This window comes from Rhineura floridana, chromosome 16, assembly GCF_030035675.1.
Source record: "Rhineura floridana isolate rRhiFlo1 chromosome 16, rRhiFlo1.hap2, whole genome shotgun sequence".
NCBI lineage: Eukaryota > Metazoa > Chordata > Lepidosauria > Squamata > Rhineuridae > Rhineura > Rhineura floridana.
Genome location: NC_084495.1, coordinates 16,149,267 through 16,175,650, shown reverse-complemented (window position 1 = coordinate 16,175,650; position 26,384 = coordinate 16,149,267). Strand labels below are relative to the sequence as shown.

Sequence of the window (26,384 nt, the reverse complement as noted above, 5' to 3'; positions counted from 1 at the left end):
AAAAGAGTTCAGGAGGAATGCCGAGCTGCCAAAGGTGACTTAGAAATCCATCTGTATACTCTTGAAAAGAAAAGAAAACCTTCCCATACTTTACAAAGGGTGAGAAATCTTGCTTGTTTTCAGAAATGCTGTGTGTTCCATGCTTGAAGCTAGCTGGCTTAGCAAAGATACAGGATCTGAATGCACAGATGAGACGGTGTTATTGGGAGAAAGGGTTGAAATACCTTAGGCACTAAGGATTTTGTGAGGAGAAACCAAGCATGTACAGAAGAGAGAGTTCCCTGTGAACTGTAGTGGAACCAGATTGATGATAAATTACATGACAAATGACTCAGAGTGGCTTTTAACTTGACTTCTGCGGTGGCGGGGGGAGAGCCGGGGAACTAGACTGTTTCGGTCACCTCATTTCTTAGGGAGAATGTTGTAAATGGTTCAGGTCCTTAGAGTGGACAGATAAGTGGATGCATATATTAATAATTTGTGAGGAAAGATCTGTTGGGGAGAACAAGGAGGCTCCAATTGTAGTGGTCTCAGGTAAAGGGAAGAATGGTGTGGAGCAAGAGGTAGGCCAGGTGAGGGGGATGCAGCACAGATAGTTCCTGGCTGTGCTGCATGCTAGCCCCTTCTCCAACTCGGGGGTATGCTGGTTATCCTATTAGCCAGCCCTAGGGCCTGCAGATAACTGCTGTTAAATATCATTCTGGTTTTAGATACAATCTCCCTCATCCACAATTCGATGGGCAGGCGAGCAAGGGAAGAGTTGGTCTTTCCCAGCTTTGGCCATCAGGGTATTCAGTGCAGTATCAGAGCAGGACTGAGGAGGGTTTTTTCCCCCCCTATAGTCTATAGGAATTCCATCTCTCCAGACTGCCTGCCTACGCTGGGCAGATGGGACAGATTAAGGATCCTGTTTGTGTACTGTCTCGCTTGCTTTCTGGTAGCCTCCCTGCCAGTACATCTGTTTATCATCCCTGACCGTTGGCCATGCTGTGTGGGCTGATGGAAGTTGCAGACTGACAGTATCTGGAGGGCCACAGGTTCACCATTCCTGATTTAAGCTCAATTGTTTAACTTTTATTGTGTTTTTTAAAAAAATTAGATTATGCTGCAGTATGCTTACCTCTCATTTAGTTGTTTGGGGTGCAGTAGGGGCAGGAAAAGAGCTGTGTATACTTAATATGTATTAAAGACCTGGGAAAATGAAAGAGTCCCTGAATGAACTGGATGTTTCAAATGCTACAAGCAAGGTTTTGAATTAAAATGCTCATTGGCTAGAGGGGCTTTTTGGGAATAATGCTTAACCGTAGTTTAGCATTATGTGCACAAGTTGACACAACCCTTGGTTTGTACGCCAGTCCTTTCCTCCTCCTGTTCCAGTGCAGCCATGAGGAGGAAATCACAAGCATCTGTTTTAGCTTTTCAACTAAACAGAGCCTAGTTACCTCTGAACTCAGGAGAGCTCTGGTTATTTAATCTATGGCTTGTTCAAATGAGCCAGAATCAAATTCTAACTTATGATCCTGGCTATTCAGCAAACTGTAGTATGAACTAGCCCGAGTTCCCTCAGTTCTGACAAAAGGAGGGATTCTGCTTAATTTTCAAGCTTCCAAGTTCCTCCTTGGGCTGCCCCAGAGAAGAGGGGGTAGCACATGGGCCTAAGGCTCAAACTGTCCATAGGCATTCATCTGCCCTATTGCACAGATTTGGTTAATCTTGGTATTTGATGTTGCAAATCTTTCCATATAATCTCAGTTTCTATCTTCCCTTCTTCCCTGGTATTGTGAAAGAGTGATTATCAACCTGGCAGTGGTCGATCTTTGCGAAGAAACCAACGCAAGCGCCAGCATGCTTACCAAACACGTTCCACTTTTGATAATCATTCGCAAGGTGCAAGAAGAAGTTCACATACTCAGGAAGACTCTGAAAGCTCTTCTGAGGTCAGGCTCCTGAAGATTATTTTAAATTCATGTTAGCGGTGGGGAGAAAATTACAATAAAAACGTAATTCATTTTAGACTTTAAAATGCAAGCCACTACCAAACATAATCAAAATGTTGGTGTTAGAGTTGTGCCGCAATTAGAGGAAGTAAGATTGGAAATGGGTTCAGAACAATTTCAGTTGGACAGATAGGAACTGGCACTGAACTGTGAACAAAAAAATGCTACCTGTATCTCCCCTTAGCTTTATTTGAATCCAGTCTGTGCTAGATATCTGTAAACATTCCTAAGAGTGATGGGCTGGCTGTTTACCCATAACAGGCCCGCAGTTAAGTGTCTGGAATTCTGCTAGTGGTGGAGTGCTCTAAGAGCAGCCTAGGTCACACCCACATCATACATTGAAAACACTGCTATACCACTTTAATAGGCATGGAGAATCCTGGGAACTAGTTTATTAAAGGTGCTGGGAATTGTAGCTCTCTGAGGTCAGCACCCTCGACAAACTAATCCTTAACAAGATTCTTTAGGGAAAACCATGACTGTTAAAGTGGTATATGGTATCAGTGTGACCTTAGACATTCAAGGAGAATGTTTTCACTTGCATGTTTCTGTTCACCTTCTGTATCTACTGTCAGGTGTATTGCCCAAAGCTTCCCTAAGTGGTTGGCATCTGATTTTGCAGTTTGCAGTGACCTTTAGACCTATGAAGAATAATTTAGAGAAGATGTGCAATAGGAGAGGCAAATTTGTGACTGTAGCAAAGTGATGGAGCAAATAGACAAAGCTTGCTCTTTTTCTCTCCCCCCCCTCTTATCTCAGGAAGATGACACAGGTGGCACAAGTGAAGCATCTGTGGATGACAATGTGGCTGCATGGCAAAGTGAAAGCAGCTCCAGGTAATTTCGCTTGCTCTGTTTTAAAGGGTAATATTTCACTATAAAAATGAATGTGGTGTCTGCATAACTATGAGGCCACCTACTATGAGGGGGTACAGTGTGCAAGGACCATGTCAACAATATTTTAAAGCTGAATAACTAATATTTGGCATAACCAGAAATCGTGTGAATTTGTCTATGTGAAGCTGGAACCTGATGCCCCTCATTGAGTGCAGTTGCCCCTCATCAGTCTCATCTTTCCACAAAATCTGAACCAGGTAACCACAGCCTCTGTTGAGGTGTATACTGTATTTCTGGCTTACTGCTTGTGTTTTGCTTGAAACAAACCATGGTGTGGGTTAAAATGATACGACAAGGCATAGTGTACTTGTTTGAAACAGAGGGGAGAAGTCACATAGGTACCCATGCAGCAACAGGAGGCACGTCCATAACTGAACCATAGTTTAGGACAAATAGTGGCTTATCATGACACAGGAACCAGGGATAAGTAAGCACAACATAAATGACAATACCAAACTTGTTTTGACCACAATCTGATCTTCATTGATCTAGTTATGTCACAATTACAGTTTCTCATATAAATAACTGTAAAATGATGCCCTACCTCTCGGCCAAATCTACCAAATAAAGTAAAGTAATAACAAGGTAACAGTGGTATCACTTGTAAAGTAAATGGAAATTGATTGTTAAAATAGTGAAAAATTGGCATTAAGAATAATTTAGACCTCATTTTTTTCAAACTTTAAATAATCAGATAGTTAAAAAGTTAAAAAAAAAGTTGTCCCTCGGAATTTTGTTACGTTACTTTTTCAGTGATTCGTCCAGTGAATATTCTGACTGGACTGCAGATGCCGGCATTAATCTTCAGCCTCCGAAAAGACAAACAAGACAAGCGACTCGCAAAATCTGTAGCAGCTCTGAAGATGAAAAGGTGAAAGATGCGAAAGGACAGGAAGACAAACGCAAGAAACCCAAACAGACAAGGAAAAAGGTCAGCAGGCTTTTTAAAGGAAGCTCAATTCTCCTCCCGCCGGGAGATGTTTTGTACACTCTGCTTTTATTGTAGTTCTGAAATGTTTCTGTTTTCAGAAACCCAGCGGACGGCTTTCAATGGATGGTGAACCCACTGAAGAATGGTTTGCTCCCCACTGGATACTGGATACCATCCCGCGGCGTTCCCCCTTTGTCCCACAAATGGGGGATGAGGTAGCTTTTCATGTATCTAACTACCTGGGATTATTGCCCCTTTAAACTGACTGCCAATGTCATGCATTACAAATAATGCTGGGAAATAATCTCCTTAAATATTAGGCAGGCGCCATCTCTGCTATCTTTTCGGCGCCTTTTGAAGACTTTCCTCTTCCAACAAGCCTTTTAAGTTGAGACCTATCCCAGTCTGCGTCTGTGTTAGAATTGCTTTTAATATGTCTTTTAATATCTTTAACCTTTTTAAAAAGATGTTTTTAAAGTTTTTTTTTAATGTTTTTAACGTTGTTTTGTTTTTATGTATTTTAAGGTCTTTTTATGATGTTTTAAAGTGTTTTTAGCATTTCTGTTTGCTGCCCTGGGCTCCTGCTGGAAGGAAGGGCGGGGTATAAATAAAATAATAAATAAATAAATAATAAATAAATAAAATAATGACAGCCTGCCCACATTCCGGCATTGTTTTAAGTCATGTTTGCAAGGATTGATATCGGATAACATTTTAAAGAAAAAGCTCCTTAAGTATTTGTAATTCAACTTTAATTATTCTAGTGCTCCCATTTGGGAGCCCCGTGCATACTCAAGAGGCACACACTGAGCTCTGCCATAAGCAGGGTGGCCCTTAGGGAAAGAGGCAGTTCCTCAGTGTGTGTTGTGTGAAGTTGGTCCTTGTGTTGCAGTGAATGGGAAAGATTCCTTGTGTAGGATTGTTAAGTGAGCATCTGTGCCCATAAGGAATTGCTGGTTTTAGGATAATTATATGCAGTGGCTTTGCAGTTTACAGTGAAAATAATAAAATGTTAGAGTATTCAAATGCTTCTTATTTCAGTAAGCTTGCCAACAAACCTGTAAGGTAGGCCAGTCCCTCCCCCCATTATAGGTATGTGTGTGGGAGGGAAAGAGAGTGAGGCTGAGAATTGGTGGTTTTTGTAATACCACCCAGGAAGTTAATGGCCTTGTTGAGATTAGGACTGAGGTTTATAACTCATGCTCTTAGCCATGGCACCACTCCAACTCTCTGTAAAGATCCCCATTAATACTTCAAGCCTACTGATTCATATGAGGGTGGAGTGAGGCTGGCTCTTTCTGTTTGCTCACTTTCCACAGCAAGGTTTCATTGTTTCCCACCCACACTAGCCATGTCCATTGTCCACCAAACCACCTATAGAAGTGTTTGTTTTCCTAGAAGTGAATGAGAAAGCCGTACCACGTACAACCCTTGGACTTTGTAAGAAGTCAACAGCAGAGGACCTTAAAAGAGGTGTGGGGAAGCTTTGGCCCTCTGCGTGTTGCTGAACTATAGCTTCCATCATCCCTGACTATTGGCCATGCTTGCTAGGGCCGCTTGGAGTTGCAGTTCAGCAACGTATGAAGGGTCAAAGGTTCCACAAATCCTGCCTTGAAAGGTGCACATAGAGCAATATATTAAGGCCCAATGAATTTTGAGTGTCGAGATTCTTCCTCTTCTTTTTCTTCTGTACTATCTGAATTAGCTATCACAGCCTTCACCAACCTGGTGCCCTCCAGATGTTTTTGACGGCAGTGTTCATCAGCCGTGGTCATGTCTGCTGGGGCTGATGGGAGTTGTAGTCCAAAGCATCTGGAGGGCTGCTCTGCCAGGTAGCACAAAAGATTGTTTTAGCTGTCTCTGAAAAGAATAAATCAGTTCTTCCTAAGGAGAAGTCTTATACCTTGAAACACGCTGAGCCTTAATACATTGCTCCTTTGAGGGCTATTCTGTTCCATGTGTCTCATGGCATGCACACATGATGCATTTTCTGTAACAAGCAAGAGAAACACTGTTAAAAAAAGATTGGGGCATGTATTAGCTTCTGTCTCATTGTAAAGATAAGCTGTTCTCAGACCAGCTTTGGAGTATGAATAGGATTGTCATTTAATTTTCTTTCTTTCAGATAATCTATTTCAGGCAAGGGCATGAAGCTTATGTGCGTGCAGTTAGAAAGGCAAAAATTTATAGTGTTAACATGCAAAAGCAACCATGGAATAAAATGGAACTCAGGGTAAGTGGAGCTTCAGAATTATATTTTGCTCTTTTATGACCCGATATACTAGGAGGAGACCTTATACCAAGTCATACTGTTGGCTCATATGTTGTCTACATTGATGGACAGAGGTCTTTCCCACCCTTACCTGGGGATGCCAGGGATTGAATCTGGGACCGTCCATGTGTAAAGCATGTGTTTTATCTCTCTGAGTTAACAGCCCCTGGCTACCATAAACACATGAAGTTTGAGGCAGAATCAGGCTATCCAGAAACTCCCACCTGATTAGCTCCCATGCTGCAGATTATACTGTGTCACAAACTGAAAGCAGAAATCCAGGAGTAGGGAATTTGGTTTGTAGGCTGTGGTCAGCTTTACATTGTTCAGTGGGCAACATCAGAAACCCCACATCTGAATTTGTTGTTTTGCCTTTTGTGGACTTGAATCTCTACCTCTACATTCATGTTCTCATTTTTTTTTCTTGCTTTTTTGTGCAAAGTAGTAATAGGGAGTATGAATGCATGAAGGTGAATGGGCAGATAGACATGCATTATGGCTATAAATATATTTGTGAGAATGGCTTAAACTCATGTGCAGTGTCACTCAGTGGTGACAAACTGGGGGGTTGTGCAGTGCAAAATGCCCCCTCCAATCCCAAATGTACCACAGTTTAATGTCTTGGTATAAACTTTGCCATGACAACCTGCACCAGTTTGTTCTTCTTGCTGCTATGGAGAGTCACCTGGTTGCCTTTGCAACACAGTGAGGCTTCCCTGTCTTCTAGGGCTGTACTGCAACACAGCAGCAGAAGACAGGGAAGCATTGTCCACACAGTGGGCAAACTTTATAGTCCCACCCCACTCCCAAAAGCATCCACAAAAAAGTGGAACACAGCCCTAATAGGTATTGTCCCATGACAACTCAGGGAACCTTATGGCTGAGTGGCCACTTTCCTATTTTATGAAAAGCTCCCTACATTTTCCAGTACCACTTTCAGGCTTGCGTCCATTTTCCCCAAGTCCGCCTCTGCTACACTCCCTTGGAATTATTCATGTCCAAGCAGCTTTTCCATTTAAGTTTCAAACCAACCTGAACCTGTAGCTACCTTACAGATGTGAGTGGAATGGCTATATCTGACCTCTGCTGAGATGTAATTGTTTGGATTATATAGGCAAAGTCAGCAGTTTAGAGACTCCTTTGGGCCAGGTGACCCCTAGGCAGAGTGAGAGTGCTAGCAAAGGGTTTGTAAGCATCCAGTGTTTATATGTATTCTGTGAGTGGTCTGGAGTAAGTTTGTGAGTAGCTGTTCCATAGACAAATGTCTTTTCCCTGCTTCTGAGTGCATTTGACCAAAAGTAAAAACCATTTCTGCATTCCTTGTTGAACCAAAGGAATAATTCATTCATCCATTTTTATTTATTTTTTACTTTGTGTCCTGACTTGATGCATGGTTTAAGATTGAATCATCCATGACAGATCCTGTGTTGTTGCTCAGAATAAGAGAAGTGAGAGGAGGTTATTTGCACTCTATTCACAGGACTACCTGTCTAACACTCTGCTTTTTGTGTGTGTGCTTCAAGTAAAGCACACATAACTAAGCTTTTGACCTCTGATACTGTTTTTACAAACAGGAACAAGAATTTGTGAAGATTGTGGGAATTAAGTATGAAGTTGGACCACCTACTCTTTGCTGCTTGAAGCTTGCCTTTCTTGACCCAATCTCAGGCAAAATGACTGGTGAATCATTTTCCATAAAGTAAGTAGCTGGCTAAAAGTCACTCAGATGCCTCATCTATCACCAGCTCTCATTCTCCCCTGCCACTATCCCTAACGCCTGACTCCCTAATAATGTTTAGGAAAAGGAACAAGTGATAGAACATCCATCACCTTGGGCATTTTTCCTGTCATTTCCAGCACCAGCCTTTTATTATACCACCAGCTGCAGCCAGTGGGTGGCATTCAATGCTACTCCTACACAGAGTTGACCCGTTGAATTTAATAGACATGACTTGGGCTCATTAATTTCAGTGGGTGTACTCTGATGCTTTTGGGAGTGGGGTGGGGCTATCTACTCTTAGCTGACTGCAACCCAATGAACTTGAGCAGAGGGTGGGGCAACATAGAACATGAAGTAGTGTTGGCCATCCGTTTGGGCAGATTTAAGAGAGGGTTAGATGGATGAATGGAGGATAAGGCTATGTTTTACCTCCACTTTTGGTGACAGTATACCTTTAGATGGCAGTTGCTGGGAATCACAAGTGAAGAGAGTGTGTGGTTGAGCTCAGATTCTTCTTGCAGACTTCCCTTGGGCATCTGGTTGGTCACTGAGAAGAGGATGCTGATCTAGACAGGCCATTGGTCTGATCCAGCAGGCTCTTCTTATGTTCTTATGAAGTCAAGTGTTTCTTCCTGAGAATGTTATTGAGAAGTAGTGGGGAGTGGCTGTAACATTGTAACTTGAGGCTAAATTCTGACTGAAATTTTTTAACGGGGCCAAACATTTACTATTCCTGTAATGAACTTGGAACAATAATCCCAGGGTCAGTGAGATTAGAAATGGCTTATGTGCAAACTGTGTCTGTGGTTGCGCTACTTCCTTCTGAAGAGCTATTTCACTTCTGTGTCACAGGTACCATGATATGCCAGATGTCATTGATTTCCTTGTGCTGCATCAGTTTTACAATGAAGCCAAAGAAAGGAACTGGCAGATTGGTGAGTGTAGGCTTGCCATCGAGTCGCTCCCTATCAAACACAATTAACATTTGGTGCTTTTAGTTATTGTTTAGTACTTGTTGTACTTTTATATGTATTCATTTCTGTAAATTGCTGTGTATATTTTTAATCGGAAAAAAACATGGAAAAATAATGCTCCTTTTAAATAATGCACATCACTGTAAGCATTTTTGTGCTTTTTTTCTGCATGTATCACGTGGCTCTCTCCAACTTTTTCTGTTGCAGGGGACAGATTCCGCAGCATAATAGATGACGCATGGTGGTTTGGAACTGTAGAAAGTCAACAGCCATTCCAGACTGAATATCCTGATAGTTCCTTCCAGTGCTACAGTGTTCAGTAAGGATGACTGTGGGGGTGGGGTTGTGTGTACTTTCGGGCATTTTTTAAAAAAACAAGTCTGTAAGAAAAGCTTGAATTCTGCAACCTGTATTTCTTTGCAAATTAAGTAAATAAATATGCTCACTGATTGATCAATACCAATAAGGTAAAGCAGTGGTTCCCAACCTTTATGAGTACAGGACCCCCTTTATAAGCTCAACAATTTTTGTGACAACCCCCCCCCCACACACACACTAATTGTAATTTTAGCCTCTGTTAATTGAAAAAATGGTGCATGGCAAAATCACATCTCTAAATGTCCCTTTCCATAAAAAGTGCTTTCTTTTCTTAATGCAAAGGTTCGTCAAACTGGTATCCCCCTCCCCCCACAACACATAGTCTGAAGATGTGCAGTCCTGTCTCCCAACACCAGTGGGTGACAGTGTTGGACTAAGATCCAGGTCCAAATCCCCACGCAGCCATGAAGCTCACTGGGTGATCTTGGTGCAGACACAGTCTCTCACCTTGACCTATGTCACAGGGTTGCAAGGATAAAATGGAAAGGAGGACTTGAGCAACTTGGAGAGAAGGTGGGATATACATGCAATAATAATTAAGTAAATAAATACTTTTCAGCTGCAATATGTGGACCCCAGCCTCAGCCAACCTGCTGAATTTTTTAATAATAATAATAATAAACAACAACAACAACAAAAGAAGTAGCAATGTGGTAGTAGTGGGGATGCTAGATTGTGAAGACAAAAGGGTGGTTAAATTGAGTTAGTGCCTTTAGGTTAGTGCCTTTAGGCCTTGGGATGATCATCAGAACTGATGACTTGGTTAACTTGTACTTGGGGAATGAGAGTGGAGCAGAAGACAGATCAGCACACATACACACACTAACACATCTGCCCTCCTGCAAGCATTTGGACACATGGGAGGGGGGAAGCCCTCAACTGCCGCAGCGTCTTTGAGAGAGAATTTGGGGGGGGGGGAGCAGAGTGTAGGTGGAAGAAAGGGGGAATGCTGGCACACACACACTTAGTCTCAGAGATGGGGAGCGAGCAAGTCCTGAGCTTCCTCACTGCTCCTTGGCTCTGTCTGGGCCAAAGGTGAGATCTGGGCAGCCTCACAAATAAGAATAATTTTTAAAAGGAGATGGCAATGAATCAGGAGCCAAGAAAGGCAGGCTGCCAGGAAGAAAGGGGGAAAGCAGCCTTTCCCTACAGCCTTGCTTCTCTTTGCTTCATAAAAAGCCCTCTCTTGCTCTGAGTAAGGGCATCAGCAACAGTGCGAGGAGATTTTATTTAACACAATTTATATACGGCTTGATTGTGAAAAACCTCTAACTGGTTTACAAAAAGTTTTATACATCCTTAACCAGTAAGGATTCACAAGGTAGCTAATGAATTATTATTATTGTTGTTGTTATTATTAGTAGTAGTAGTAGTAGAAGAAGAAGAAGAATTTATATCCCACCCTTCCTCCCAAACGAGCCCAGGGCACCAAACATAAACAGAACAGTATAGCAAGAAAAATAGCTACGTAATGCCACAATATACACTTCAACAGAAGTAAGACAAGATAAAAACTTTTTTAAAAAGTTATGCATGGTGTTTAACAACAACAACCTACTCAGAGCAGGTCCATTAAAATTAATAGACATGACTAACTTAGATTCATTAATTTCAGTGAGTCTATTCTGAGTAGGGCTTAGATGAATACAACCCTTTATCTTAACAGTTACAACAGCAAAGAACCAGCAGTGTTATACTGTCTGATAACTAGCTATCCATTGCCCCCAGAGTTTACCTGAAAAAGCAATGGGGAATGTCCAGTTGTAGCTATGCGCTAGCAGAAAGCGCTTCTGCTTACTCAAGGTGAGGGGCCCAGTTCTTGCTGATTCCTCCCACACTCTCCAGCCTTCCATGCCTCCTGAAAGACTGCTCCTGAGGGTTGGGAAACCTCCCAGAACAGTATGGGATATGGCACAGCAGGCTGAAGTAGGTTGGGGTGGATCAGCAAAAACTGGGTGCCGTTAACTGCATGAGTGGAAATGCTTTCCGTTAGTGCAAAGCCACTACTGGGAACAACCCAGTGTTTTTACTTATTGTGTAAAGCCAAGCCGAAAAAGGGGCTGAACAAATCTCCTTGAGAAGGGAATTCATGGTTATGCTAAATTTAATCCCAGGGCAAAATCAGTAGGGATTTGATGCAACACCTTTTATTAAACTGAAGAGTTTGGGATTGTTCTATGTCTGGATGGAAACCCCCTGGGAACTTCATGTATGCCACCTGGAGTTCCATCATGGAAGAAAAGTGGGATATAAATGCGTTAAATAAAAAACTAATAATTGTGTTTCTAACCATGGAGGAGCAAGGTGTTATATAGGACACTACTATCCTGCTCCCTGGAAATCCTGCCAAGCTTCTCCTTCCATTCTCTCTCTCTCTCTCTCTCTCTCTCTCTCCGCTCCCCCCCCATCATCTCCTTACTGATGAGCAAGCTCCTTATGACATGCATCAGTTGGCCCAGAAATTAACCAAGTAGTTTGGCTAATTGCCAGGGTAATCCAAATTTTGGATTTGCCCAGGAAACTCAGCTACCTCTCCGCAAGACTGCCCTCCTCTTCTCTCCTATCCTGAGTACTGGGCTGATTCCGCTTTGTTGTGCACTAACAGCACAGCTGAGCGCTCTTTATGTCTGGATATGGACAACACTTTACTACATAGCTACTGCATGTAAAGCTGCTGTAGAGCACTTTGCTGTAGCTCAGTGGTGCACATGCAGAAGGTCCCAGGTTCAGAGTCATGGAAGGTCATGCAAAAGACCCTTCTCTGCCTGAGACTCTGGCAAGCCAGAGAAGACAACATTGGGCAAGGTGGATAAACTGTCTGACCAGGAATAAGGTAACTTCTTACATTTCTGTGTTATAACCATGTAGGAAGGTGGTAATTTGTAGTTCTTGGCCTTCTCCCATATGAACTTGCCTAATCATGACCTTCTTTAGACGCCTTTCTCCAGGTGATTCCTGCTTTTGAGAACAAGTGAGTGGAAACCATAGATAGGGCCTTTTTAGTGGTTGTTTTCAGATAGGGCCTTTTCAGTGGCGGCCCCCACCCTCTGGAACTCCCTCCCACAAGATCTTCGGCACATCTCTTCCCTGAATATGTTCCGCAAGGCCTTAAAGACCTGGCTTTTTCAGCAGGCTTTCGGGACTTCTGGGGAGGCTTAATATTCTTCTGTTTTAAATGCCTCCTATTATGTATTGTTTGCTCTTATAATTTATATATTTCACTGTATTTTTATATTGTATTGTGCCATATTTATTGTATGTACGTCGCCTAGAGTGGCCACTGGCCAGATAGGCGACACATAAATTAAATTTATTATTATTATTTATTATTGTTCCTTAATCGAGGGAATAACCTTGTTTCTAGAGGCACCAACAATGTTCTCTTTCGGACCTCTTTATTCTACAAGGCATGTGGTCTGCTGTATGTGTGTGGATTTAAATGTTTTATTGTTTGTTGTTTTAATTGGGTTGGTATCCAATTGCCTGCTTTTGTTGAAGCTTCTTTGGAGACTTCTCAAGCAGAAAAGTGGTATATTAATGCTTTAAAATAATTAAAATATAAAACTTATCTTGCTGCCACAGTTGATAACAAACCATGGTGTAATGGAAGTATGATTAAACTCTCTTTATCGCATGGCTGAATGCTGCATGCAGCCAGTGTGGCGCATGGTTGAATGCAGCCTTCAGTCACTGCACAAGTAGCTGACATGTGATAAATGTGGAAATGGCCTTTAACGGCTTCAGATTAGTTACTTGAATGACAGCTTGCACCCATATGAAGCTTACTGGGCCCTGAAATAGGCCTCGGAGGCCCTGCTTTCTGGCCACCACTACTATTCTGCACTAGATCTGTGTATGTTTTAAATATTTAAACACATTTTTTGTTCTAACAGCTGGGACAATAATGAAAGAGAAAAGATGAGCCCCTGGGACATGGAGCCAATTCCAGAAGGAAGTAAATAATGTTTTTTTTCCCCTTCATTTGGGTGTCAATAATTTTATATGTAAGTACAATGACAGATGCTCTAATTGGACTCCTTCTCTCTCATCCCCCGCCTTCATTTTCTGTAGCTGCTTATCCAGAGGAAGTTGGGGCTGGAGTTCCTGTAACAACAGAGGAGCTGGCTTCTCTGCTGTACAAACCACAGGAAGGAGAATGGGGAGCCCATTCCAGAGACGAAGAATGTGTTCGAGTTCTTCGAGGCATCGATCAGCTTCTTTCCCTAGGTATTGGGGGGGGGGGGCTCAAAAGGAAATGTGGGACTGATGCTAGGAAGATCAGCATCAGTCTAGTGTTGGACCCACAACCACAGATGGAAACAGCCTCAGCATATTTATTTATTTAAAGCGTTTTTGTCCCACTCTTCGGTCAAAGAATGCTCCCAGAGTGGCTCGGAAAGGTCGGTGATAAGACAGTTCCTGCCCTCAGGTTTATAATCTAAAAGACACAACACAAGAGGAAGAGGTATTTGGAGGGAGGAGGAAAAAAGCAAAAAAGGCACTATTTCTTAGTTACATAATTCGTGTAATGACCAGCTGGAGTGAAAAGATTACATAGATATCAGTAATTCCTGTCAGATGGCACACACCTCACAGACTTTGGCATCACTTCATCTTTGTCTCCCGAAGTGTACAGTATGCATACTTTGTCTCCTAAGGCATATTACATACAGTCTTTCATGTCTTTGATGCTCTTTGTATGGGTTTTATTTTAGGTCCCTTCTTTTTTCTATGACTCTTCAGTTCCTCTTTATCTTAGGCCTCTGCTGCCTTCACCATAAGAGGTCCCTGCTTTTTTTTCCGCTGCTCCCCTTCCTTTAGCCAGTTTGCCTCCAGGCCCCCTTTCCACTCACTCGCTTTCTGCCTGGCATGCACGCCTCAGGCTTTCTCCATGTTCTCTCCCTGCCCAAGCATAGACAATTTTCCCTAGTTACGGATCATTCTAATCAGGCATCCATTCCACATCTGATTCTGTGCTCCTGGCCACATTCTGTTGCAAGATTGTGAACATTCTGTGATATCACTGCCGTTCAGCTGATGGTTAGGACAATAATAATATAAAGTAATATACTGCTTGTCATGTTACTTTTTATACATGTTTTTATAAAGCATGTATATATAATATGCCTACAGTTTTTAAATAAAGCTTCCAAGTTTTACCATTTCACTTCTGGCGTAGCTTGTGGACTTTAATCCACTTTTGTTATTATCTTTTTTAGATATTTCCAACCCTTTTGCTGTCCCAGTGGACCTTAGTGCCTATCCACTATATTGCACTGTTGTTGCTTATCCAACTGACCTCACCACAATAAGGAGAAGACTTGAAAATAGATTTTACAGGTCAGATTTTACATACTTAATACATTTATATCCCACCTTTCATCTAAGGAGCTCACGGTGCTGTACATGGTTCTTCCTCTCCACATTTTATCCTCATAACAACACTGAGGTAGGGTAGGTCCCCTGGGGAGCTTTATGGCTGAGTGGGGGTTTGAACTCTGGTCTCGCAGGTCTAGTCCAACTCCCTAACTGCTACACCACACTGGCAATTTTAGAAATTATTTCCATCCACTGCATATTGTTAAGTATCTCTACATTTCTAAAAACTGTAGCGTTAGTGAAATTGTTTCCAGTTCCATTTAATCAGGAAAATACTTCAGGAGAGTCCAAACTTATATTCAGTATATAAGACTCTTCCCTGTTAGTTATACAGCTGACGTAGGTCAGGATGTGTGGGTTTTGTCCAGTTTCCCAGTTATTCATGATGTAATTTCCTGATGCTTAAGAGAATTGTTTTCCCTGCCTCTTGTATTTTGCTCTTATGCCAGATTTGTACCCCAGAGGGTTATAGTCATAGCAAAAGTTCAACGGTTTCATGTTGGGTTCATCTCAACATGTCACCATTTACAGCAGTGAAGTAGTGAACAGTTGCTCCTCTAATTGCCTTGGATTGACTCAGCAATTGATAACAAGCATGAGATTCCCTGCCTTTCAGGTCCGATTTCATAGAGTTTCTTCTCTTCTTTTATGTTGCTGTTGTATTCACTGTTCATGAAAAGCCCATGCAGGCTTTGCAAACTGGTTTTCAGTTATAGAATGAGTATAGCAAGTATTTATGAATGTAATCTCTTCATTTTTCAGGAGAATATCAGCACTAATGTGGGAGGTACGATATATTGAACATAACGCTAGGACTTTCAATGAGCCCGATAGTCCTATAGTTAAAGCAGCCAAAATTGTAACAGATGTCTTGCTTCACTACATTGGGTGAGCATCAGTTTCTTTGCAAGCTAACATTTCCCCAATTGAGAAATATTTCTCCTAAAACTTGCTTGATCAGCAAAGCATTTCCTGAACTGTTTGGGTGCATCTGTGGTGTGTATGCTTTCATACAAGTGAATGAATAAAGTCATGGTCTAAATATATTTCTATCACGTAAATATGAAATAATCTTTTGTGGTTTTGCAACATTGCAATGCAGACACAGTGTATAATATCACATAAATACATTCTAAAATATGTTGTTGTGCTGACTTGAATATGTCTTTCAAATGCTAACTGCACCACAGCAATGAAATACAAAGGTATAGTTGCCCAAAGCTTTGAAATCCAGAAGATGGCTTACAACAGATGTATTTCAGAAAACATGCCAAAGGCATTTCATGTTTTCATGGTACCAGATGATTTCCTCTCTCATGACCTCTTTCTTCACTTACATCCTGTCCAATAAGGAGATAGATCCCATAACATGTTTTTACAATCTCTGTAGTACTTAGCTCTTTGATGGTTTTGTTACCCTTTAGGGATCAGAGTTGCACAGATATTCTGGAGATTTATAACAAAGTGAAAGCTGAAGACTTGAGCAGCACAGGTGAAGAAGAGGAGGTAAGAGAGGGAAAAGACCTCAAGACAGGTGAATTCACTGGGAGTGAATTCTGGGAAACAACTAGGAGATTGCACAGAGCACTGAAGGACAGAATGCCTTTATAATTGCTGAGTTTTCATTCAAGCTTTTTTTCTGGAAGCTATGAGTAGTAGTTGCTTGCTATTGCAAAAGATGTAAATCTTAAATCAACTGATTTGAAACGTGGTGTTGGAGGAGAGCTTTGCCCATACCATGGACTGCGAAAAAGACAAATAATTGGGTGTTAGAACAAATTAAACCAGAACTATCACTAGAAGCTAAAATGATGAAACTGAGGTTATCATACTTTGGACACATAATGAGAAGACCTGATTCACTAGAAAAGACAATAATGCTGGGGGAAACGGAAGGGAGTAGAAAAAGAGGAAGACCAAACAGATGGATTGATTCTATAAAGGAAGCCACAGCCCTGAACTTACAAGATCTGAACAGGGTGGTCCATGACAGATGCTATTGGAGGTCGCTGATTCATAGGGTCGCCATAAGTCGTGATCAACCTAAAGGCACATAACAACAACAAAAATCTTAAGAAGCCAAAATCCTAGAATTATATTACATTTTTCATTGATGCAGTATTTTCATACCAATTTTCAGTTCATATTTCCTCCTTATCGCATCCCAGCTTGTATGTGGAGCCTTCCAAAAGGCACGACAAGGGGAATCCTTAAGATAGGCCTGCCGTATCACCTGTGCTCAAAATGTCAGTGTCTGTCATATTCAAATTTGGGCTCAAAATCAGTTATGTAATGTCTTCTTTAGAGACAGTGAGATGGGCTACCTACCTCAGGCTCTTTTTAGTTTCTAAGCTCTTTGGATATTTTGAGTCACAGTCTTGTAGGCTACAAACCTTTTTACAAAATGTACCATTCCTTGTTGGTTAGCTTGTTTTCTTGGTGGGGTTTCTGATCAAGTTGATATCAGGCTAGAAAAGCATTAATTTGGCATGCTATATAGAGGTCTTCCTGCATTGCCTATTAGCCAGTGAAGTAACAACATCAAGGAGTTTAGTTTTTTTCACAGTTGGAAAGAATACATTCATTCAATTAATCTAACCTAACCTTCAAGTTGGCTTTGGTTTTTTAAAAGTCCCAACTACGGTGGAGTAACTTCTGCACGCCTTTTGAAACAAAAAATGTCATTCTGGATCTTGAGTGCAGAAAAGAGAACCTTTTTCAAGCAGATCTATTCAGTTCTCAAAGGGCTGAGATTTCTTCCCAAGGTCTTTGAGAGACAGAAAGTTACATACACAGTTTGCAAAAATACAGTGGTCAATTTTATTATACATCTGCTCTTATTTATTGTAAGCCATGCCAGCAACTTTATGTCATGAGGCAGCATACAAATGCCATAAATAAATCTTAAGTGATCTCACCTGATTCTGTAACGATTGGAAACACTTTCTTGCCATCCGTAATGGTTCTGGGTTTTTTTTAAAAAAAACTTTCAGTGTTTGCTAATTTTTCCTATGTAATAATTAAACTTTCCTTCAGGTGGCAGAAGCACATGCTGATTCAGATGGTCCAGGAACCTCATCTGCAAAGAGAACTGTGAGTGCTGTGCTTAGTTACCATTCATTCAGGGCCAGTTTGCGGATAAGAATCAGGAAATTGGCTTTTAATTGCATGACCCTGATTTTGAAGACCTGTTGGATTTTATGTGACTGTATGTAGTGCTATTGATTTCTCTTTTCTGATGTCATATTTTTTGATCACCTAGATGTTGTAAAAAATAATCCATTGATAAGCCAGAATGAATCACTAATGAGTTATCTTTCATCTGCGTCCGTGGGGCTCTTGTACATGGCTGATTGCAACAGAACTAGCATAAATTAAATGAGAAGGAATTTCAAAAATGATCAAAATGGTATGTTCCTCCCTTTTTAAAACATTCAGATAAAGCAGCAGATAAAGACGCAGCCCTCCAAAGGACATGCCGAGGCCTGGAAAGAAAAGTGCAAGCAGTTATTAAGCCTAATCTACGAACGTGAAGATTCTGAGCCATTCCGACAACCTGTTGATCTCTTTTCCTACCCTGTAAGTTTCTTTCATTCTTTTAGTTCAGGAAGGAGGAGTAAAGAATTGTACAGACCACAGAATTCCTAGCCCCATCTCTTGTTGTACTCAGCCCCACAACCTTCTCGACATCCAGTGTTTTGTTAAGCATCGCCCACGTACTTCCAACTCTCTCATTGCCGCTTTGAGAGCTAGAAACTAGCTTTTCAAAAACCTGAACATGAGATTCTTGGGATCTGAATCCTGCATTTATTTCTGGAAGCTGTGCTTGTATGGTGTGGTTGCAGAAAATGAACTGCCCATTCTTAATTTGAAGTGTGACTGTGTATTGTGTTTGCTAATTCACTCTTGCTAGTTTTAACACTAAAATCTCTATTCTTGATTTTTTAAAAAAACCTTTTGAATCTGGTAAACAATCAGCTTCTGTAAAATCCCTTAAGGGTTATTCCACACAATCAAAAAGTGACTTTTTTTTCTGTACAAATTCCTGCCCCCTTGTATAGCACTGGCGCCAAATGCATTCACTCCATGATTATTTCCTTGCTTGTAGTATCCTCAGAATAGTTCTACAGCCATAAATCACCATAATGAGAATGCGTGCACTCCAAGTGCACCCAAAGTGCTTCTCGATAGGTAGACCTTGAAGCAAGCTGCCTTTTGGATACGTACACAGACCTTATGTTTTGGCGTCTGTGGAACACTGATGGCTTCTATGAAATAGCTTTGTAAGCAGCCATATGTAATATGTATCTAACCATTTCACCGCAGTGTAGCAATATTACCCACTTAACATGACTAAAATGTTGCTTGTAGGACTATCGTGATATCGTAGACACTCCAATGGACTTCAGCACTGTGAAAGAAACTTTGGAAGCAGGAAATTACATGAACCCCCTTGAATTCTACAAAGATGTTCGCTTGATATTCTGTAACTCCAAAGCCTACACTCCTAATAAGAAATCTAGGGTAAGATGCAGAAGCGTGAGAGGTGCCTGCGTCTGCAAACTTCCAATCTGCCATGTGCAAATAAAGCATTATCAAATATAATAGTCTTAAGTTCAGCCTTCACTAAAGACAGTTGTCCTGATCTGTGTCCTGACATGCATTTCACTGTGTGCATCAATCTCCTGGATGTGTGGGTAGTCCTCCTCATTTCATTGTGGGGGAGCTCCATGTGCCTTGACAGGTGCAGACATGGAGCTGTCATACCACTACCACCACCACACACATACCCTTTAATTTGATGTCCCAATGGGCAATGAGAGCACCTGTGCCCTCAGCAAAGTGACTGGGGCAATAGCTTCTCCATCATTTTGAAAAGCTAATGGAATTGAGGCTTTATCTTTAATTCTTTGGTTTTGTCTTCACAATATCCTGGTAAAGAGTGATGTAGGAAGAACAACAGGCATTATGTTCAAGATGAGGCCTGGAACCCAGCATGAAGTTGCAGGTGCATAACAAATAGTAATGTGGTGATTCTGATTCATCGCCTCTATCTGCAAAGTGTTGGAAAGTCATGTCTCCATTTCTTTTAGTTAAAATGGACTGTAGTTCAGTGGTAGAGCACTTGCTTAGTATATAGAAGGTCCCAGGTTCAATCTCTGGCATCTCCACTTTAAAAAAAAAATAAGGAGCAGGTTACAGATGATGGTAATGACATCTGCCTGAGACCCCAGAGAGTCATTATTAGTCAGAGTAGACAATAATCGTCTAGTTGATCAAAGACTTAGTATACGTCAGCTTCCTATGTCTTTCTTCTGTGGTGGCTTGCACGTAGTTCAAGACCATCAGTAGCCCCAACAATCCTCAAATGGCAGCCCGACTAGGCCCAAGGATGATTTGCATCATAACTCAGTGGTAGAACGCATTCTTCTGTGTAGTCAGTTCGAAGTTCATTCCCCAATCTGTCTTGACTTAAAGAAGGATAGCAGAGCTGGGAAGGATCCTTCTCTGCCTTGGAGAGAGAGAACTGCCAGTTAGGTGTACCAGTAGTCTGACCTGGTACAAGGTGGCTTCCTGTGTTGCTTCCTGCAATAGGAGGTTCCACCAACCAAGGTAATTTATGAATAGTAAAAATATTTGCTTTGCAACTCTTCTTTAATTTGAAGGTATTCTGTTCATTTTTGGCATATAAAAGCCCTATACAGTTTGGAACCAGGATATCTGAAATATTGTTTTACCCCTTATATACCAACTTGATCACTATGCTCGGCAGGTGAGGGCCTCCTGCAGATACAACCGCATCAGGAGGTCTGTTCCACACAACATAGGAAGTGGGCCTTTAGTGTTGTGGCACTCACCTGTTGGAATTTCCTCCACTTAAATATTAAACAGTGCCTTCTGAAGATCATCCTCTTTTAACAAGCCTTTTGAGACCTTATCCCAGTCTGTGTCTGTGCTGGAATTGCTTTTTAAGATTTTTTAAATTATGTTTTTAAAGATGATTTGTAGATGTTTTTAGTGTTTTGTTGGTTTTCTGCCTTGGGCTCCTTCTGGAAGGAACATAAATAAAATAAACAAAAAGATTAACCCTGATTGCATAACTGAACACGGTGCATTGCCAGTCTTTCTCTTTGTATGTGTTTGATCTGTTCTCCAATATTTTGGATAAAGTATACTTGCTGCAGTGACCACATGTGATATGAATGAATTCTGTACACGTAATATTGCTGCTGGACTGCTGTTTTTTTATGGTCAATCTTGGTAAGGGCTTTATGTTACAACATAGCAAATCTGTTTCAATGAAATTTTGTGTACTTCCCTGAGAGCCCCTGGATTGAAGGGCACAATAATGATAATAATTTTTAGTGTATGTAAAGGCGACTATTTGAGGCTCTAGATTTCAGTTTGTGCTCCAGCCTGAAAACTTTGAGCTTCCCCAACGGTACCAAAAATCTGAGAGCAGGGGTTGGCTGAGCAGGCAGCAATGCTGTTGGTGCCCCTCAATTTAGCTGCTGCATGGCCTGCCTCCAAACATTACTCATCATCTCACGCTGAATGTTGAGAGATGACTGATCTTCCTTCCGCACTCTGCATTAAATTCCCAGGGATTTTACTTAACTTTTTCAAATGGATTGGCACATTTACAGTGCAACCCATCAAATATTATTATAAGGAGGCCGAGATGGTATCTGTGGTGTCTCCCACTTTGGGAGGTAGTGACTGGCCCAGAATCACCCAGCATGGTTTGTGGCTGAGCAGGGATTTTGAACCCAGGTCTCCCCATTCTAAGCTGTGCCAGGTCTCCTGCACGGACATTGACTCTAGGATGTGATTGTTTTGCTTCTTTCTCCCCCAACTTGCCAGATCTACAGCATGACACTCCGATTATCTGCCTTATTTGAAAATCATATTAAAACTATAATTTCTGAGTACAAGTCAGCAGTGCAATATCAGAAGAGGCGAAAGCCGCTGCTACGGTACCAAAAACGACTCCGGAGCAGCAGCAGTTCTTCTTCCAGCAGCAGAGCACCCAGGTAACAATTCAGGTGCTTGCTAAATGTATAATCATGAATTCATGTACATTGAGGGCTGTTAGGCTTGTGGATACTAGGGATAGGGCTTTCTTAATAGCAGCCCCACATCTTTGAAACTCCCTCCCCAGAGAAACAGCCTTATCACCACTGGTCCTGTGAAGCGACATTTATTCAAGGCTACATTTGGATAAATTGTGCTGTACTTCAAGACATCTTTAGCTTTATTTTAGGGTCTTGTATGCTTGGGAGGACAGTGTTCCCAGAAAGGCAGGTTAAAATTCTTCTTTAATAAATGATAATAATTTAGTGTACGTAATTGTGATTAACAAAACAGAGGTTTTTATTGTAATACCAAAACGTTTTGGCTTCCGCCTTCATCAGCTGCTAACATACAAACGCTGTTACCAAGGTGGCAGTTATAGAGCTTTGAGGATGGGATGCTCAGAGGGGCTTCATTTGCAGAAGCTAAGTAGTGGTGGTACTGTCCTCCAGGTTCAGGCCATGTGGTGCCAATGTGTCCAGAGAGTATATCCAAAAGTTCTCCCTTTTAGTCAGTGCTGCTGGATCTGTTGGCATCTCTATCGCTGTTACAGAAAAGTCCAACAGGCTGTGACCCTCCATGTTGAAATGTTTTGCAACTGGTTGCTCCACTTTTTTTGTTAAGATTGCCAATTTGTGGTTTCTGAAGCGTGTGCGTAGGTCAGTTGTGGTTTTTCCTACATATTGGATATGACATCCTGGTCTTTTGCATTCAATGACATAAATTGGGTGAAGTTCTGTTGCTTTCAAAACTGACAATAATTTAGTAATATGTTTGTTTTATACTGCTGCCATCCACTCCACCTTATCAACTGGCCTTTACAGCACTTTATGTACCACAATAAAATTGGTAAAATAGATTTCTAGAGAGACAGGGAGAAAAACAATATACATATTGTCTTGTAAAGCATGCTAAGCTGCAATGAAAGACACAGGAGGGACAATGTGGGCATAACTATGATTCAGACTTCACAAAAGTCCATATTAAGAATAATGCATTAACATATATATATATATATATTTGCCATGCTTTTAGCCCCAAAGGAAAACAAAAACAACTGAAGATGCAGCCTAAAACAAACTTGAATACCTCACTGCCTTTAACTAGGACTAATTCTTCAGTTTCATCTCATGGTAAGTGGATTTAGAAGCAATGACCTTTTCTACCTTTCCCACCCAAAACCATGTGCGCATCTGCGCTCCACTTTTCTACCTTGCTTCCAGCAAGCATACTTGACTCACAAGGGCACCAGTCATTTGCTGCCATACCAGTTCACCACCAAAAGCCTGGGTAGCCAGAGATGATGCCCCATCCCACTCTTAACCTTAAAATAGACCTCGTGTCACAGAGGAAGGAGTCTCACCCTTTCTTGTGCCTTTGATCCAGGTGAGCTTTCCTCCATTCCACCTTATATCTCACCCTGTGCTACAGAGTGCCAGATCTTTTCCCCAGACCGGTCAGCATCCTCAGGCTTGTTCAACAGATTTTCTACGTGCCTCGTCCCATGCAAAAATGCACAGATGAGATAGAATAGCAATCTACAGTACCTGTTGCTGCCCGCTTCCCTTCAGCTGCCATGTTTGCTTCTTTATTCCGTTTCTATGTGGTCCCCCTGCCCAAGAATTGAAAATTGTACATTTGTGCATATCCTTATGTGCACAGTTCTCTGGGGAAGAGATGACCAAGTTAATACAGCAAAGACAAGGAACCTGTGGCCTTCTAGATATTGCTGGACAACAACTCCCATCAACCCTGACCATTGTCCATGCTGGCTGGGGCTGATGGGAGCTGAAGTCCAACCACATCTGGAGAGTCACAAATTCCCCACCCATTCATTAATGGAAAAAGAAGTTTCCTTAGGGACACTCTTGTCATCAAGGGTTTGAGGCAAACTATTATTGTATTTCCACTTGGAAATCCATTTATTGACCTTTTCCCCAAATGCACCATTTTGCTTCCATTGCCAAGCTTATGTTTAAAGTTTCAGATACTACTGAGGAACCACCTGGCTCAGCTGCTGCTGAAGAGATGGAAAGTCACCCTTCTTCATCTGGCTCAAACATCCAGAATCGTATTGGAAATGATGTCGAAGCAGGAAAAAATAGGCTAGTCAGAAATAAATCCACACCAGTTAAACAAGGTGGGAAACCGGCGGAATCAAGATTCTTTCTCTTTCTCTTTGTTGTTGTTGTTTTAGGATTCCAATTGGTTACAGAGGGGCTATGATTCTTGTGCTTTGTTAAACAAAAGTTCTGTTAGATTATGTCCCAGAAAATATACTGCCCCTAATCGTGTTGGCTTGTTTGCTTTCACATCCTTCTGATTGTCTCACTTATCTAGCCACAAGGCAACAATGTGGCAGAGCTTTCTCTGGGAGGGAGGACATTCCTACTAGGTCAGCTCCAAGAATGTGCAAACCTCAAGGCAGATTACTATTTTTGACAAAAATACAGTGGAGGTTTTTTTTTTTTTAATAATTTTTATTCAAATTTTTCAAAAAAACAAACAAAACAAAGTCAAAAAAAACATACAACAAAAAATAAAAATAAAATAGTTGACTTCCGATTTGTCGCAGATCAGCTATAAGTATATAATATACATCAAACCTGTCCCTTAATGTGTACATACAGAATCCCTTTTCTCCATAGGCTATCTTAGTTAATCGTCAAATCCCAGTATCATCATTTTATTTTGATCTTTCAACAAAAAGTCTAAGAGAGGCTTCCATTCCTTAAGAAATGTATCTGTCGATTTTTCTCTAAGTAGACATGTCAATTTATCCATTTCTACTAAATCCATTAATTTCAATAGCCATTCTTCCATTGTTGGTGTTGATTCCATTTTCCACTTTTGTGCATATAATAATCTTGCTGCCGTAATCATATATAATATTATTCTTCCATATTTCTTTTCTATTTGTTTATCCATAAAACCCAATAAAAAAAATTCTGGTTTTGACTGAATGTTTATCTTTAGAATTTTTTGCATCTTCCTACCTATCTGTGCCCAAAATGATTTTGCCTTTTTACACAGCCACCACATATGATAAAATGATCCTTCTTGTTGTTTACATTTCCAACAAACATTAGAAACATTACTATACATTTTTGACAACTTTTCTGGAGTCATGTACCAACGGTACATCATTTTATAAAAAGTTTCTTTGAGATTATAGCATAGTGTAAATGTCAAGCCTTTTTTCCACATATTTTCCCATTGATCCATTTGTATATTATAACCAAAATTTTTTGCCCACTTTACCATACACTCTTTTACTTGTTCTTCCTCCATATCCATTTTCAGTAAGAGTTTATACATTTTCGCAATTATATTTTCATCATTTGTACACAATCCTATTTCAAAATCAGATTTACTTATTTCAAACCCATACATTTTCTTGTCCATTTTATATCTTTCTAACAATTGTAAATAGGCAAACCATTGAAAACTATATCCTTCCTTTGTCAGTTGTTCTCTCTCTTTCATTATATATTCTCCATGTACATTTTCTAATAGTTCTTGATAAGTTAACCATTTCTCTTTTCCAGCCATTTCTCTTCTGTAAAACGCTTCTTGACTTGAGACACATAATGGTATTTTCGAATAAAGCCTTGGTTTATATCTATTCCATATTTTCAACAGAGGACGTCTTATAAAATGATTGTTAAAGTCTACATTTACTTTTACTTTGTCATACCATAGATATCCATGCCATCCCCACTTCAAATTATGGCCCTCCAAATCCAATAGTCTTTTATTCCTTAATAAGATCCATTCCTTTATCCAGACTAGACAGCAAGCAGCAAAATAAAGTCTCAGATTTGGTAATCCCAGTCCTCCTCTTTCTTTGGCATCTTGTAGTAGTTTAAATTTAACTCTTGGTTTTTTTCCTTGCCATACAAATTTAGAGATATCTTTTTGCCATTGTTTAAAAGGTAAATCAGAGGATATTACAGGTATTGTTTGAAACAAAAACATCATTCTCGGTAATACATTCATTTTTATCACAGATATTCTACCCATTAATGACAATTGTAGTTTATCCCATCTTAGCAAATCTTTCTTAATCTCTGTCCATAATTTTTCATAATTATTATGAAACAACTTTGAGTTTTTATTTGTCATAATAATACCTAAATATTTCAACTTTTTCTCTATTGTAAAATCTGTCTTGTCCATTAACTCTTTCTGATCCCTTAAAGTTAAATTTTTCACCAACATCTTTGTTTTTTGATTGTTGATCTTAAATCCTGCTAACGGTCCAAATTCTTTTAATTTGTCCATCAATACATTAATTCCTTCCAAAGGGTTTTCTAGTACAATTATCAAATCATCAGCAAATGCTCTCAATTTATATTCTTCTTTTTTTATCTTTAATCCCGAAATTCTTTTATCTTGCCTTATATCTCTAAGCAGCACTTCTAAGACCAGAATAAATAAAAGAGGAGATAAAGGACATCCCTGTCTTGTACCCTTTTGTATTTCACATGAATCCGTTAAATCTCCGTTAACAATTATCTGAGCCTTCTGAGATGTATAAATCGATCTAATCCATTTTATAAAATTGTCTCCAAAATCCATTTGCTCCAAAACCTGAAACATAAATTTCCAATTCAAATTATCAAATGCTTTTTCAGCATCTAAAAAAATCAAAGCTGCTTGTGTATCATTTCATTGTTCTAAATATTCCAACACATTCAAGACATTCCTGACGTTGTCACGTAATTGTCTTTTAGGTAAAAACCCTGATTGATCTTCCTGAA

At 40.5% G+C, this 26,384-nt stretch overlaps 1 protein-coding gene across 2 annotated transcripts in view; it reads left to right on the top strand.

The window, feature by feature from the left end:
* Positions 1-26,384, top strand: part of BRWD3 (bromodomain and WD repeat domain containing 3) — an 86,250-nt gene that overhangs the window by 54,835 nt on the left and 5,031 nt on the right. The window contains exons 20-39 of one of the 2 annotated variants that reach the window (XM_061599018.1): positions 6-99; positions 1,788-1,937; positions 2,757-2,833; positions 3,647-3,824; positions 3,923-4,039; positions 5,950-6,057; positions 7,671-7,795; positions 8,669-8,751; positions 8,998-9,109; positions 13,062-13,123; positions 13,240-13,395; positions 14,388-14,508; positions 15,310-15,435; positions 15,972-16,053; positions 17,584-17,640; positions 17,986-18,126; positions 18,919-19,071; positions 21,412-21,581; positions 22,657-22,754; positions 23,609-23,761. In XM_061599018.1, the coding sequence (XP_061455002.1) occupies positions 6-99; positions 1,788-1,937; positions 2,757-2,833; positions 3,647-3,824; positions 3,923-4,039; positions 5,950-6,057; positions 7,671-7,795; positions 8,669-8,751; positions 8,998-9,109; positions 13,062-13,123; positions 13,240-13,395; positions 14,388-14,508; positions 15,310-15,435; positions 15,972-16,053; positions 17,584-17,640; positions 17,986-18,126; positions 18,919-19,071; positions 21,412-21,581; positions 22,657-22,754; positions 23,609-23,761 (2,363 nt within the window). Of the gene's footprint in view, positions 1-5; positions 100-1,787; positions 1,938-2,756; positions 2,834-3,646; positions 3,825-3,922; positions 4,040-5,949; positions 6,058-7,670; positions 7,796-8,668; positions 8,752-8,997; positions 9,110-13,061; positions 13,124-13,239; positions 13,396-14,387; positions 14,509-15,309; positions 15,436-15,971; positions 16,054-17,583; positions 17,641-17,985; positions 18,127-18,918; positions 19,072-21,411; positions 21,582-22,656; positions 22,755-23,602; positions 23,762-26,384 lie in introns of both variants that reach the window. The other variant, XM_061599017.1, reaches the window with a different exon arrangement.